At 35.2% G+C, this 15,972-nt stretch overlaps 2 protein-coding genes and 1 long non-coding RNA gene across 4 annotated transcripts; 2 read left to right on the top strand and 1 right to left on the bottom strand.

Annotated features, from left to right (window-relative positions):
* The first annotated feature begins 284 nt into the window (after nucleotides 1-284).
* Nucleotides 285-3,516, top strand: LOC127442164 (tetraspanin-3-like). The gene is made up of 7 exons (XM_051700008.1): nucleotides 285-501; nucleotides 795-986; nucleotides 1,145-1,219; nucleotides 1,342-1,440; nucleotides 1,530-1,682; nucleotides 2,994-3,077; nucleotides 3,176-3,516. Exons 1-7 carry the CDS (start codon nucleotides 442-444, stop codon nucleotides 3,251-3,253), a joined length of 741 nt encoding a protein of 246 aa, XP_051555968.1. The 5' UTR covers nucleotides 285-441; the 3' UTR covers nucleotides 3,254-3,516.
* A 138-nt stretch (nucleotides 3,517-3,654) lies between these two features.
* LOC127442163 (ELAV-like protein 1) lies at nucleotides 3,655-15,649 on the top strand. 2 transcript variants are annotated; one of them, XM_051700007.1, is made up of 7 exons: nucleotides 3,662-3,748; nucleotides 6,402-6,461; nucleotides 10,420-10,597; nucleotides 11,127-11,230; nucleotides 11,758-11,911; nucleotides 11,991-12,216; nucleotides 13,355-15,649. In XM_051700007.1, the coding sequence occupies exons 2-7, from the start codon at nucleotides 6,426-6,428 to the stop codon at nucleotides 13,677-13,679; spliced, it is 1,023 nt and encodes a 340-aa protein (XP_051555967.1). In that variant the 5' UTR covers nucleotides 3,662-3,748; nucleotides 6,402-6,425; the 3' UTR covers nucleotides 13,680-15,649. The 2 variants fall into 2 exon arrangements, with proteins under 2 accessions (XP_051555966.1, XP_051555967.1); XM_051700006.1 differs by lacking the exon at nucleotides 6,402-6,461 and having other exon boundaries at nucleotides 3,655-3,748.
* Nucleotides 12,607-13,435, bottom strand: LOC127442165 (uncharacterized). Its single transcript, XR_007897450.1, has 2 exons — nucleotides 13,322-13,435; nucleotides 12,607-13,288 (listed from the first exon to the last, which is right to left on the bottom strand). It is a non-coding gene; the product is annotated as an uncharacterized LOC127442165 (long non-coding RNA).
* Nucleotides 15,650-15,972: the final 323 nt, after the last annotated feature.

Raw genomic sequence — 15,972 nt, 5'->3', positions numbered from 1 at the left:
TAACTCATTGGAAAGATAACTAGGAGATTTATTTATTTATTTGTGTTTATATTTGTAATTGTATTTATTTTATTAGTTTTAAATTTGTAACTTTATTTATATGCTTTACATTTATTAATTTATTCACTTGTTTAGTTTTATGTTTTATTAGGCTGGTACTTATTCTTTCATTTAGAATAAACGCATACAAATTATCCTTGTTTTCAGCCTCGAGTAGCCTCATAATAAATGTCTTGTATACAGTGCCCCCTACTGCTCAATTAATTTACGTTAATTTGGTCACTTCCGCGAGTTTACCTTTTGTTCCTACTTTTCCATTACAAAGCGCGCTTTCAATTCTGTGTTTGCGCCTGTTGCGAGAAGCTGAACTCTGAAACATTAATTGCGGCGATATTAATTAAATATGTGTGTCTAGATTATATCAAGGATTACAGCAGAACGATGGTTCTAACAAGAAGAGCTTTCAAATTTTCTCTTAAGATTGCTTCTCTATTTTTATGGGTAAGCTTAGTCCTCATCATGCACTTTGCTTTCGTTTGTCATTATGCTGAAGACGTAAGAAATCACTTATCTATCTCTATGCAACAAGAGGATTATGTGTGTTTTAAGTGTAACTAAAGTTAAATATTGGTAGTGTGAAAAACCTAGTGATAGTGTTTTGTGTTTGCGTTCAGCTAAATTGCTTGATGACATGGGACATAAAACACATGACATGGTTGGAATTTGATGAAGTGTATGCATTGTTTCCTGTTTTCCCCTCTGGTTTTAACTCTTTAATTTTCCACTTTTTCCAGCTGGTTGGAATGTGTATAGGTGTGAGTGGTGCATTCTTGCTGCTTAAATACAAAACCAATGGTGTGTTCTTCAGCAGCTTCTTTATAAGTCTGCCTGCACTGCTGGCTGTTGTCAGTGGAGTCATTCTTCTAGGCAGTGCAGCTATTGGCTGTGCGGTGTCTTACAAAGAACCTTCTTGTTTACAATCTTTGGTGAGGAAATTAATGGAAAGAACTTTTGTCTTTCTAAAAAGCCGAAACGGAACTGAGTAATTATGATCACTATGAATGTACTGTAAATGTGATACTTTATATCTCTTGGGTTCACATTTAAAACTGGTGTTTAAATTTGTATTTCTTTTGTCTTTCAGTTTGTGTATTTTCTCATTATTGTGTGTTGCATAGTTGGCACTGCTGCTGCATTGGCATACACACATACAGGCAAGGTAATGCATATACAAAAGGCATATTTTTATGTAGAAATCATCTATACATTTAATTTAATTTTAATATGTTACTCTTAAAGTGCTGAAAGGGTTTTGAAATTGCATTTAATTATTTTTTTTAGCTTGATGTAGACTTGGCTCCCCTCAAAGATGTGTTTCAGAGCTATAATGGCAACAGCAAAGATCCTGATACCAAAGCAGTAAACTCCTTACAAGATGAGGTATTTACACTGACATATCTTGGCTTTGTATGTGTTCGGGAGCAATCAGATTGTTATAGTGTGTTTTTATTTTATTTTATTTGGTACAGTTGCAGTGTTGTGGTGTTAAGAACTACACCGACTGGATCGATACACCCTGGTTTAATCACAGTGGTAAATACAATGTTCCACAGAGCTGTTGCAACAAAAACTTTCACTCCTGCAATGGAACATTAGACTTACCTTCACTACTCTATACTGAGGTACAGACACTAAACAAAATTTGAGGTTCACTGTTTATGATATTTAATGTTTTAATAACTTTTAAATGTTATCCTGTTTGATTTACAGTTAAGGTTATACTGTTATGTTAAAGGAATGCTCTAGGTTAAATCCAAGTTTAGAAATAATTCCCAGAGATGCCACTGATTACCACAGAAAATTATTTTTACAGTTTGCATCGACAGTTATGCACTTACAATGGAAGTATATGGGGCACATGTACAGCAGTCTAAGATGCTGTCAATAGAGCTTAAAGGGATAGTTCACCCAAAAATGAAAAATCTCATCATTTACCCTCATGCCATCCCAGGTGTGTACTACATTCTTTCTTCTGCTGAACACAAACGAAGATTTTTTTAAGAAGAATATCTCAGCTCTGTATCTCCATACAGTGCAATTGAATGGGGTCCAAAACTTTGAGGCTCCAAAAATCACATGTAGGCAGCATAAAAGTAATCCACACAACTCCAGTGGTTAAATCCGTATCTTCAGAAGCGATATCATAGGTGTGGGTTAGAAACAGATCAATATTTAAGTCCTTTTTTACTATAAATCTCCACTTTTACTTTCAGTTCCACATTCTTTTGATTTTACTGATTTTCATTCTCCGTGCATACTGCCACCTACTGGGCAGGGAGGAGAATTTATAGTAAAAAAGGACTTGAATATTGACCTGTTTCTCAACCACACTTATCACTTCTGAAGATATAGATGTAACAATTGGAGTCTTCTGGAGTACTTTTATGCTGCCTTTATGTGCTATTTGGATGTTCAAAGTTTTGGCCACCATTCACTTGCATTGTTTGGACCTACAGAGCTGAGATATTCTTCTAAAAATCTGCATTTGTATTCAGCAGGAGAAAGAAAGTCATACACATCTGGGATGGCATGAGAGTGAGTAAATGATGAGAGAATTTTTGGAAATATGTTCATTTGAAATATTTTCAAAAAAACTACATTGAAATTTTTCTCTTTTTCATAATGAATACACTTTTTCCAAAAGCTGTGTTTAGTAATAATAGACTGTAGTAGTAGTATATATAAAAAAAAAAAACATTTAAAGTGGATATTATGAAATGTTTTAAATTCATTTTGTCATGGATTATTACAAAATAAATGGGGAAGTTTTAATTATTGGTTTAATTATTTCATTTTGAGTACTTTGTTCCTCAATAGTATTTCACCTGGAATGTTACATTTATAAGATTTTGGCATTGGTGAATTAGGCTTTATTTCAGTTAGACAGGCTTGTATATCAGCATCCAGAGTCCATTTTGCTTTTTCTGTTCTAGGGGTGTCAAATTAAATTTGAGGAGGAATTACTGCTTGTGCTGCACATTATCATCATAACATCTTTTGTGATTATCTTTGTACTGGTGAGTTCTGTGTTCTCTTACAGATTATTCTTTTATTTTGTTTATGCTCTGATCATTTACAAGATTTATAATGTCATCACTGATCCTTCTCTCTTCAGGTAATGTCTTGGATCAGTGTGGCACCGCTAATGAGATATCCACCTCCACAGGAGTATCGAATGCTGGACCAAGATTAAAGGCCACTGATGGACCTCCAATCTTACATCTTTTCTCCTGAATGCTGCACGATTGTTTAAAATATATATTTTTTTTATATTTCACTGTTTATGTTACTGGTTTATCATAAGGTCCACTTTTTTTTTTTTTCTTCTAAAATTCTACTTTAAACAAAAGTTCAGGGTGCATCTTCTCACCAAGTCTGTTTTTCTGCCAATATTGTGTATGCACGCACAGCAAGGGCCTTTACTTTGCACAATAAAATTGACACAAACTAATAAAATGTCTGATTTTATTAAACAATCAATAACTGTTACAATGGCTGTCGACGTAAATGAAAAAAAAAAAAAAATCCTGTGAAAGTGGGCGGGGCTATGACTTCCGCTTCCTTCCCAGGCGTGTTTGGTTTTTTTTTTTTTTTTTTTTTAAGCAAGAGCGCAGCCCCGAGAAGCCACGTTTTGCAGAAGATCCGCGCACGTCCATTCTACGGCAGAATCGAAGGGACGTTAAAATTGGTAAGGCGCCAGGTTTACTTTTAAACGTCTGTGTTCAGTTATGGAACATTTGAACTTATGTAATAGGACTCTGTGAATGCCGCTTGTTGCTGGAGGCCTGGCTTTATGTAGGTTAGGCCCCTTACCGCAGCCTGCTCGAGTTTGAATTCAAGAGTTGCATTGGATTTAGAGAGCGAGTCATCGCGAAAATAGGAGACGGTGTTGGGGGGCTGAGGCCTCGTGTTGTGTCGGACTTCAGTGTTAGACGTGGTTTTGAGTAATTGATCCTTTACGTTAATGCTGTGTCATGCTACAAGGTTGTTGGTCAGTAGCTAAAATACGAAACCGCAACGAAGGCGAGTTAATCTAGAAAAGCCATTACTGGAGAAGTGATGTTCTGTTCTGCGGTGTAGTTGCAAATTTCACGCCCACACGTTAGTGTTGCGATTGTCTTGCCCAGATTTAGTAAAAAAATAAATACAAATAAATTCACTAGTCAATGTTTATGGCATTTTGGCCTTTTAATAAACGCAAACCCCTATGTGTTTTGTAAATTCAAATATTTTGCTCTGCCCGAGACCGTTGCTCATTGAGCTTTATGTAATTAATTGGTGCAGCAAATATTTAAAAAGTCAAGCTGAAATATGTTGTGGAAACCTTTCATTTATGGTTAAACAAGCTTTTTGGATTAACCCTTGTGCGGCAATAAAAAAGTTACTCAGAGGTCCTTAGAGGACAGGAAAAAACCGCACCAAAAATGTTTGGTTTTTTTTAATGTATTTTTTATTATCACAGTCTGGGATATGTCAATGATTAGCAACAACTTTGATGTATTATTATTTTTTGTGCAGTGTCAGATATATAACATATATATATATATATATATATATATATATATATATATATATATATATATAAAACAGTACCTTAGATGACATAAATGCCAACGTCAAAAAACTGGCATAAAAATATTATATATTAATATTATTTTCCACTTTCACTGACTTATATTCATTTATTTTCAGGATTTTAACCCTTTAAATGCCAGTTTGTTTACATATTACCACTGTTGTTTTTTTCTTTTTTTTTTTTTACACACACACATTTCTCAATACACACATACAAAACACACTCTGACATCCATACCAACACACCCACACAGTTTTAGCGGCATCATTTATTCAAATGGTCTGCAGTGCTCCATAATACAGCAAACAAAAATAGGAAAAAAGCATGTATTTGCTCCATAGGCTAAACATGAGAAAAATGGTGCCATCTGATGAAACATTAAAAATTAAAAGTTTCAAGCCAGGGCTCCGGAATGAAAGCATAATATCATAGAATTCATGATTTTATGCTTTAATGGCACTGGGATCAAATATTGCAGTTTTAATGGGTTTCAGTGGGGACATTTATTTCCTTAAGGTCCTGAGTGTAACTAGTTTGCGTACACAGTGTATTATAGATGTATTTTAGGAACTGAGGTTGAAATATCAAAATTCCCCCAAAAATACACACATTTGGCAAAATTTATGCCGTTGGCATTAACACAGCCAAAATGATCAAAAGACAAAAATGTCCCCAGGGTCACACAAGGGTTAAATGTCACAAGTGATTCCTCATGGTGTAATATTTTTTACAGACTTCAATATGTGCCATGTTGATCTGTGCTAAAAATGCCTAATCTGTAAGTGTGGTGCAGGAAAATGTATCTTACACTGATGTTTTCAACCTTCTAACTGCACGTCTGCAGTATTTTTACACTTGATATTTTCAACCATTTTACCAGTAAATGATAATTTGATGTTTATATAATCAAAAATAAGTAAATATTATAATGTATTGTAAAAAGGGTAACAATGTATTACTTAAGGAATATTCCTGATTAAATACAAGTTAAGCTCAGTCAGCAGCATTTGTGGCATAATGTTGATTACCACAAAAATTAGTTTTTGAGACTTGTCTCTCTTTTAAAAAAAAATCTAGGTTACTGTGAGGCACTATAATGGAAGTCAATGGGGCCAATTTTTGGATGATAAAAGGCAGAAATGTGAAGCTGTAAAGTTGTTTAAATCGTAATTTTTACAGTTGTTTACGGTGTTATGTTTTCATGGCAACAAAGTTGTAAAATTGGAGATAACAACACAGACAAGGTTAGCAAACGATTTTATCACACAAATCATGTTAACACATATTTTGTTTACGTCTTTATTGTGGCTATTCTTTTGAAACCGTGAGTATTTTAACGTTTACAGATTTGCCCCATTCACTTCCATTGTAAGTGCCTCACTGTAACCCAGATTTGTACTTTTTTTTTTAAACAACAGGAGGGGCAAGTCAAAATTAATTTTTGTAATAATCAATATTACGCAACAAATGCTGTCGATTGAGCTTAATTTGAATTGAACGCAGAATATTCCTTTAACAGAGTTTTTTGTGTAGGCAGAACAGACTCAAAGTGAGGTGCTAAAAATACACGCTGAAACTATACCAGTCTTAATGGCCAATGGTTGTTATGCTTTTTCCACAGGTTATATCAGAAGGTGGCTCATCTTTTTGCCCTTTTATTTTGATTAATTTATTTTTCTCTGAACACCCAAAACCTGCCTTTCCTACAACCCTTTTTTTGTCAGCGTGTGTTTTTATTACCTTATTTTGTTTTTGGTATCTTCAGTGTCTGGATCTGTGACGGCTCTTCATGGCAGTCAGAAGGGGACACATTAGATACTTAAAAGTGAGTAGAAATTGTGTCCATCAGGGACTGAATGTGACTTTCAAACCATCTGTACTATTATACTGTATACATAGGCTGGAGTTAGTAGTGTTTAGTGCTTGTAGTCTGTTTTTCATCCATGTAGTGCTATATCCTCTAATGAGATAAGAGAGTTATAATGGGCACAACTGTGGAAGACTCATCACTAGATGCAGTAGACCAGGGGTTTTCAACGGGGGCAGTACCTCTTTGCATTAAAATGTTTATCTAGACTTGGAGTATATCAGGTGGTTCTCAATTATAGGTGTTGGTACTTTGAAGTCTAGTGACGCATCTGAAGTATCTGGTTTAGCAGCGTCAAATACACAGGCAGCGGCACAACCTTGGCTAATGCACCTGTATGGCTCTGTAGATGGATACTCAATGTACAGAGCAGTGCGAGCACAAAGCTCTTCAAGCTCGAGCTCTTAAGCAGCTTTGCCAGAATCAGTGAGAAGCAAGGCACGAGAAGCGGAAACCATTTGAATTTGGCACAGAATTCTACACAACCACCCTTGAATTTACTATAGTAACACTAACTGTACTTTAGGCAGAAATAGATTGAAATAAATATTATCATATCACTACTTCAACTCTATTAAATTTGTCAAAGGCTATTAGGGGAGTGAGGGAATATACATTTTTGTTACAACTTATGAATATATTTATATTTTGTATTTATTGTTTTTATAGGTGTTTAGAGCAGGTCTGCTGTTTATAATAATAATAATAATAATAATAAAAAAGGGGAATGAGGTAGGAGGGCAAAAAAAAGATGAGAACCACTGCAGTAGACATTATATCATTAGATATCATGCCATCTAAAGCTATTTGAGACAGCAAATGGTGTATATAAGGCCAAACTCGCAATCAAAGCCTGAATTGTATGTAAGTGATTTCAAATCAGAACCTCCAATGTTGTGTTGTAGGAGGGACAGTCATAATGCCTGTTTGTTTCAGCCATGAGGGTTGACTGGCAACTCTTGTGGCATACACAATAAGACAGCTCTTCTAACATAAATGGGGAACACTGTCTATCAGAATAATAATGGTGACCACAGAGATTAGTTCCTTTTGCACCTTCACCTAAAATGCCTTGGCCATTCAGTGCAATTATTCGTCCAAGCCTTATTTATTTTTTTATCATCTGTAACATAGTTTTTGATTTTGTGTTGAATCAAGTGCATTTCTAGCCAGGCTCCATTAAAAGCCATTTTGAACAGAATCTGTACAAGAACAGCAGTCCCACTGACATGTGTTATTGCCATTTATAGAGTTGTTCAGGTGACACGTCAATTTGTAGGCGAACCCGGAAGGCTAATTCGCCATGGGTTCCCACGGGGTTTTCCTATGGGTTTTTATAATGGGCTTTTACAATTTATGACCAAAATAAGATCTGTGGTAAACATGACTTGAAGATACTGGGCCGTTTTGTTCTAAAACATAAATTACACACAGTCATACCTCAGACGTACATTTTGAAGCTGCTGTGTTTTAAACAAATGTATGTTGCTAACTGAATTTAGGAGAAAATACATCTGTTTCAGTTTGTGCCTTAGTTATGATAACTTTGTTCATTTGTAACACATTCAGTATGTTTCGGTTTCTTTAAAGACATTTTGTGACATTTCATGTTAGGAAATTTAGTTTGACCCTTTACCCATACCTTAACATTTATGGAGCTGAATGGGATTTATTGTTCATACATTTTTTTTTCATCCTACTATTAAAGTGATAGTTCACCCAAAAATGAAAACTCTCTCATTTACGCACCCTCATGCCATCCCATATTCTTTCTTCTGCTGAACACAAAGGAAGATTTTTAGAAAAATATAATTATTAATATTGTGGCCAGAAATTTGAAGGACCACAAAGCACATAAAGGCAACATAAAAGTAATCCATAAGACTAAGTCATGTCTTCTAAAGTGATGTGATATTTGTGAGTGAGAAACAGATCAATATTTAAGTCCTTTATTACAATAAATCTCCACTTTTACATTCTTCTTTTGTTTTAGCTGATTCACATTCATTGTGCATATCACCAATCTAGGGCAAGGGGGAGAATTTATAATAAAAAAAGACTTAAATAATGATCTATATTAATATCTTTGCTTCTGAAGACATGTATTTAACCACTGGAGTCATATGGATTAATTTTATGCTGTCTTAATGTGCTTTTGGGACCTTCAAAGTTCACTTGCACTGGATGGGCCTACAGAGCTGAGATATTCTTCTAAAAATCTTCATTTGTGTTCAGCAGAAGAAAAAGTCATACACATCTGTGATGGCATGAGGGAGATTAAATAAGATAATTTTTATTACTGGGTGAACTACCACTTCAACGGTTTACCAGTTACAGAAATTATAATATCTAATGGGAATCAGTATCCGCAATATCTAGCCTAATTCAAAGTGTCCTATAAGACTCTTCACATACAGCCACATAATGAGTAAGACTATTATTTACCACATTTTGTGCAGGTATTAAAAAAAAAAAAAAACTATATTATTTAGGGCTGAAATAATTAGTCGACAATAAATAATTGCCAACAAAAATGTTCGTTGTCGAATAGTCGTATGATCTCATTTAACACAACATGATATTATTTAAACAGACACGCGAGAGCAACACTGTGCCTGAATGAAGAGAGGAATAAAATGCAGCTAACAGTCCAAACACACTCCAAACCTTCCAAACAGCCTTAAAGGTGATGTAGATCGCAAAGTATGAGGGGAATTATAGTACAAAAATACAAAATAAATAAATACAGAAGCAGTGTCGCCCTGACATTAAATAAAGCGGAACCTTACCTGGCATTCCACTTGAGCAAAACTTACCTGCCAGAGCGTATAAAAAGGTAACACCCTGGCGTAATATCTTAAATGCATCCTTTATTAAAGTTCAAATATGGAAGTTCAGGAAGCGGTTTTGTAAATAAACACAAACTCCGAAACTGCCATTTCTCTGTGTGGTCAGAGCCGCTTATATGAGTCGTGTGAAAAACAGCGTGAGAGTGTTTAAAAACATCTGATACAGTGTTTCAAACTTCTGTCTCGCGCTGAGACGCTTGTCGCTCGCGCCTGCTTGCTGCAGCTAGATATAACTCGATGGCTCGTGACGTAGTGAATCATAATATATTGTATGTGTTTTTTTGTGAGTTAAAAATGGATCGAAGTTAACGATGGTGAGAGAGCGTAGTCTTAGCCCATTATGCAATGCAAAAAAAAGTTTTGATTTGTCTTTTTTGGTTATTTTTCCAATAGAAATATCTAAAACGCCTTACGTACATTTACTTTAGGAGCTATACTGCAGAAGAAAAAATTGCTATTGGAAAATGTTGAATATAATGTTTAACATTTTAAAGCAACATTGTAAGATATTAAGACTTAATATTTTAAAGTATATTTTGTCTTTATTGCACTGGCAGAAGTATGAACAAGTGAAAAAAATACACTTATATACAAGATGCATACTCTGAAAGCAAGTCTAAATATCTTATGTTTCTTCTCAAGTAAATGTATCTTGTTTTAAGGATCATTTTAAATGGAAAACAAGACAAAAATGCTTGATAGCAATAGGATATTTTTGCAATTAATTTTTTCGTGAATTAAACCTAATAAAAATTCAAGGATTTTTATTTTATTTTTGTAATTCAGTGAATGTTATTTAGAGGTATTTTTAAGAGATGATTTTGTCCTCTGTTGTTAGTAAGCACATTTAATACAACCTGTTAAGTCGAGGCACAAGCTGAATAATCAGTTAAGAGCTGATGGTTAATAGTTGCAATAGTCGAATAAACTTTCTAATTATCGTTAGATTAGTCGGTTATCAGAATAATTGTTAGTTGCAGCCCTAATATTATGCATGTAGCCTACATTAAATAGTCCAGATTGCAAATGTATAGAACCCTTACAAAATTGTGTATTTTTATTTTTAGGACGTATATGACATGTCGAACGGTTACGAAGATCACATGGCCGATGAGCCTAAAGATGCCAAAACAAACCTTATCGTCAATTACTTGCCTCAGAATATGAGTCAAGATGAGCTGCGGAGTCTCTTCAGCAGCATTGGGGAGGTGGAATCTGCTAAACTTATTCGTGACAAAGTAGCAGGCAAGTATTTATGAGCACTCTGCATGCTGGTTTCAAATCAAACACAACAACGAAGCAAAGATTAAATTCCCCTTTATTTTTTTTTTTCATGGTTAAGAGGTATTACGGATGTTAAATTTTTATTCAACAGGGTTTTAAAGTTTTTTTATTTATTTTGTATTTGCTGGAAACTGCACATAGAGCAGTGATGTAAATTTTGTCTTTAAAAGGTTCATATCTCTATGCAAAACTCAGCTTTATGGGGAGTCGCCCTGTTTAGCGTATTCATATTTTTGTAATTATTAGTTTTGGTTTACTATAGCCTTAATTGCAGTGTTGCCTGATAAACAACTTGTATTTAGTTTAATCTTTCTCAGACCTGTCCCACGTGTGAAATCAATCTGGATTTATTTGTTTTGGGGCAAGAAGTTTTTTTTCCAAAGTTTAACTTTTGATAATGGGATGTTTTTTTCCTTTGTATTTGGAACATTTCAACTTTTTTTTGTTTTGTTTTGTTTTATTGTTTTCCTTTTTTTTTTTTTGTCTCTAGGCCACAGTTTAGGGTATGGATTTGTTAACTATCTTAACCCTAGTGATGCAGAAAGAGCTATCAGTACTCTCAATGGACTGAGACTACAGTCTAAAACTATCAAGGTAATGTGACAAAAGGTGCTCCTGTGTAAAGTAAAATTGTGTCATTACTTCCGTTTCATTCAAGGTAGTGAGATCAAGGCAGCAAGAACAATGTAAAGCCTGTTTGAAGGAATTCTGAGTAAAGTTGCTCGGAAATCTGATGGCAGTTTGGTCGTGACCTTTTCTGGCTTGTCAAAAATCACAGATTTATGCGTTTAAAGATTTATTTTATTCTCTGTTTTAAATGTGTAGCTTTAATGCTGTAGCCTATAAATTTTGTAGAATATTTATTTTTATTTTATTTTTTTAATTACATTTTTTAAAGTTTAGTTTACAGAGTACCACTTTTCTAATTGAAACTACAAACCATGGTAAACAAGTTCAAGTTTGGGCTAATATTTTTCTTTTTTAAGATGTTCAGTTTCTAAAATACTTTATTTAAAAACTCAAACTAATAACATTGCGTTTTTGATTTTTTATTTTTTTTTCCTCCCCAGGGGAGATAGTTTTTCATAAATTGATCTTTTAACTTTGTTTTTTTGTAACAGGTGTCATATGCCAGGCCAAGCTCTGACACCATAAAGGATGCCAACCTCTACATCAGCGGGCTGCCTAAAACAATGACACAGAAGGATGTAGAAGACATGTTTGCACGTTACGGCAAAATAATCAACTCCCGTGTGCTTGTCGATCAAGCATCAGGTTGGTAGACGAGTCAAGTTTTTCCCTCAGTTGTGGAATTGTCTTAAGCTAATTATTTGTGATTTGTGTCGCATTGCAGGACTTTCTCGTGGTGTGGCCTTCATTCGCTTTGACAAGAGAGCAGAGGCAGAGGATGCAATTAAGGACTTAAATGGGCAGAAGCCACCAGGCGCTACCGAGCCCATCACTGTAAAATTTGCTGCCAACCCCAACCAAGCTAAAAACACACAAGTTATTTCCCAGATTTATCACACACCATCTCGCCGCTTTGGGGGGCCAGTTCACCACCAGGCCCAGAGATTCAGGTATCAGTCTCTATGTTAAAATAGAGCATTTATCCATTTAACCAATTACATAACACATAGCTCTTAATGTGTCACTCAGGTGTACACAAATGTATGTTCTGGGGAATCACATGGTTAATGTATTGAATTGTTAAAAGAAATTGTGGAGCAGTAGTCATGGTTCAGCATTTAATATTTGTTCTGTGTACAGAATTATTTTGCTTTGTTTTTTGAATGAATCAATGGCTATGTCTTTGAAGGTGAAGTATGTAATTTCTGCACTACTAGTGGCACAAGATGGAATTCCAAAAATAGTGTTTTCAAACAACCTTTGCCAACACCCCTTAGACTCATCACACCCTTTCGTCCTCTCTGATTCCCTATGAACAAATAGTCCATACTAAATAAAAGGTAATAAACATTTAGCGTTGTATTAAGAAGACCACTATAACATAAACACACTGGACAAAGCGTGGCAGAGGAATCGGTTCGTCTGATAACATCACCGGATTGAACGGCAGCTGGGTGTGTGAAGGATCCAGCACGAGGTAGGATGGTGCTTCGGGTAAATATTAAGCGTAACGACACATATTCAGAGTATCTTACTAACTTATCTGAAGCTCGACAGAAATGAGCTAACTTGTGTGGCAATACCTTTAGTGTAGGTTACCTGTCGAGAAGCAACTTGGCAAGTTTGGCGTCTTAATCGGATCCCAAAAATTCCCTCAAAGTCCACCAACTTGTAAATACAACACCAATGTTCACTCTGATTTTATTCTATTCTCGGTCTCTATGTCTTTTAGCAAGCCTTCAAATTTTGGAGAAGATACATTTCTTTTCCTCTGTACACAACTACCATAGATGTTCATATTCTCCTGGCTGAACAGCCTACTACAGTAGCCACACCCCAAACTCATGCTATAGGTTGAGCTAGAAAGGGATGGGTTCAGTGTTTAAACATTTGGGGAAGGTAAACCCACGAATGGTTTACTTATAGTTGTCAATGAACAATAAACTGGGATAGTAGAATGTATTTTGACATCATAAAAGTTACATACTTCACCTTTAACATGATGTGTTAATTTCTGAATACCTAGTCACAGATGATGCGCTAATTTCTGAATACCTAGTCACAGATGATGCGCTTTCTTGTCTTCAGGTTCTCTCCTATGAGTGTGGACCATATGAGCGGCATGTCTGGTGTTAACGTGCCTGGTAACTCCTCATCAGGCTGGTGTATTTTTATCTACAACCTGGGCCAGGATGCAGATGAAGGCATTCTGTGGCAGATGTTTGGGCCCTTTGGAGCCGTCACAAATGTCAAAGTAATCCGCGACTTCAACACCAATAAGTGCAAAGGATTCGGGTTTGTTACCATGCCAAACTATGAAGAAGCAGCCATGGCTATTGCCAGCCTCAATGGCTATCAGGTCGGGGACAAGATTTTACAAGTGTCGTTCAAAACAAGCAAGTCGCACAAGTAGAAAGCAGGGTTACCAGGCAAATGATAGAAGTCCCATGTTTCCTTCAGAGCCAGAGTGGCTGGCAAAGTTTAAAAAGAAACGTATTTTTAGTGTAAAGTCTTTGCAAATTTTCACGTTTTTCTGTCTCGTTTAGACATCTGTTTGACAGTTTCCTTTTTTTAAGATTCAAGTTGTTGGATGCGTCAAATGCAAGTGTTTTTAGGCATTCTGGTTGTCCCAATATTTGACCAATTCCATATTTGATAACTATTTTGTGTCTCGGTCATTAGCCTGATAATGTTGCTAAGTGCCATATGTGTGGTCAGACCCTTTATTCACCAGGTGCTGGCTTTAAGGCTCTTGATTTTTTTACCAGTCAACATCTTCCATTGCTCTTCCGTATTTATGATGCCTTAATTTTACGTCTTTTTTCCTCTTTGCCCTCAAATGTAGCACTTTTTTAGTTTTGCAGGAATATCATTGCTCATCTTGCAACATTTCATTCTGATATTGAAATCTGAGTTTTAAATCCAGCATTCTGGGAGCTCAATACGTTGAGGCAATGGCAAAGGAAGAAGAGTATCTGTGAAATGTAATAAGGCTTTGTTCATTGAGGGAAAATACTTTTAAATTGTTAATCTTTTGTAAGGAACCCTCTGAAAAGACCGGTAACTAAGAAGGACCAAAGACGTATGGATGAAAGGTTTAGTTTCCCCAACAGAAATGCAGGTTGCACATCCCTTGGCATATTCCAAATATATTTGGACATCAAAATACTAGGTACTGAGTATATATGTCAAAATGTAATCACATTTGAGCATCAGCATCTTCTGTTTAAGGTTTGTTTTTTAGTTTGTTTTTCTTTTTTTTTCTTTTTTTTTTTCTCTCTCTTGTAAAAAAACATACTTTAAGTTTAGGTTGGTTATTTGAAAATAGTTATCCATTACTAATCCATATGCTTTTTAAGACTGCCTTGTGATTATTATTTTGTGTTTTGTTCTTTTTATTTTTGCTTTGTGTTTCCTTTTGGAATCTTTCATTTTGATTGTTTCACATGGCATTTAAAATCATTAAATTTTTTTGTTTTGAACTTTGTTTTGTTTCCTTTTTTCTTAATTTTATATTTTATTTATACATTCATAGGCTCAGTAAAATACACTTCCATATTTACAGATGCATTCAGGGCAGTCAGTAGTTTTTAATCTGCTAGTCACTCTAGTCCACTCTAGGGACCCTCACTAGAGAAATACTACATAACCACATTTCATGATTTTAATTTTGATGAAGTATTTTAACTTGTGTGTGTTTTCGAAGCATTGGACCAAATTGTAAAGATACCACTTCAGCTATCCGACAGTGGTTGACTTTATTTCACTTGGCCGATGGAGTGTCATAATTGTGTTCGCTTGGTAAAGTGCCCTATTTTCAGTGGTTCATTCTCTGCTTTTTCCAGGGGTTTATACCATAGTTTCTAATTGAGTAGTGGTAAAGGTAGAAAGAGGACCCCAGACTGCCGAAAATGTGTAAAAATTCAAGTCATAATCTTTATACGGTTGTCCAAAAATTGTACAGCCGTATCCATCTCATCCCTTCAGCTTTTACTCCTTAGGTCTTCCAAATAGCAACACATAAATTCCCACATAGCTTTACCTGCAACTGAGTTAACTTGTGAATTTGTGATGTTTCCAAGAAGTGTCTCATATGAAACATTGTTGATGATTCTCAGCCCAGACAGTTATATGCTCCTCTTTGTACAAGACTTAAGGTTGGTATTGTGTGCATATATTTATATTATTGGTGACTGTCATCTTAATTGGCCTGTACATTTATACACTATATTCTATCTTCAGTGGATTGTTTTAAGCAGCAGTTTACAGTACTTGGATGAACTAGCATCACCTGTTACTTAATGGAATAGTTCACCCAAAAATGAAAATTCTCTCATCATTTACTCACCCTCATGCCATCCCAGATGTGTACAACTTTTTCTTCTGCTGAAAACAAAGATTTTTAGAAGAATATCTCAGCTCTGTTGGGCCTTACAATACAAGTGAATGGTGGCCAGAATTTTGAAGCTCCACAATGCACATAAAGACAGGATAAAAGTAATTCACACAACTACAGTGGTTAAATTGATATATTCAGAAGTGATATGATAGGTGTGGGTGAGAAACAGATAAATATGTAAATCCTTTTTTTTCTTTTTTTTTTAAACCATAATCCTTAACTTTTACTATAAATCTCCATGTTCATGTTAAAGTGAAAGTGGAGAATTATGGTTAAAAAAAAAAAGGGGACTTGATTATTGATCTGT

The sequence above is a fragment of the Myxocyprinus asiaticus genome, chromosome 6 (genome assembly GCF_019703515.2).
Source record: "Myxocyprinus asiaticus isolate MX2 ecotype Aquarium Trade chromosome 6, UBuf_Myxa_2, whole genome shotgun sequence".
In the NCBI taxonomy this organism is placed as follows: Eukaryota; Metazoa; Chordata; class Actinopteri; order Cypriniformes; family Catostomidae; genus Myxocyprinus; species Myxocyprinus asiaticus.
Note: the sequence above shows the minus strand (reverse complement) of the source record. Positions and strands in the feature narration are given on the sequence as shown.

Excerpts from the sequence above, each read along its gene's own strand:
- LOC127442164 (XM_051700008.1), top strand. The coding sequence starts at position 442 with ATGGTTCTAACAAGAAGAGCTTTCAAATTTTCTCTTAAGATTGCTTCT. Across the intron at positions 987-1,144 it reads CTTCTTGTTTACAATCTTTG|TTTGTGTATTTTCTCATTAT; the intron begins GTGAGGAAATTA and ends TTTGTCTTTCAG. Across the intron at positions 1,220-1,341 it reads CATACACACATACAGGCAAG|CTTGATGTAGACTTGGCTCC; the intron begins GTAATGCATATA and ends TATTTTTTTTAG.
- LOC127442163 (XM_051700007.1), top strand. The coding sequence starts at position 6,426 with ATGGCAGTCAGAAGGGGACACATTAGATACTTAAAA. Across the intron at positions 6,462-10,419 it reads GACACATTAGATACTTAAAA|GACGTATATGACATGTCGAA; the intron begins GTGAGTAGAAAT and ends TTTTATTTTTAG. Across the intron at positions 11,912-11,990 it reads GCTTGTCGATCAAGCATCAG|GACTTTCTCGTGGTGTGGCC; the intron begins GTTGGTAGACGA and ends GTCGCATTGCAG.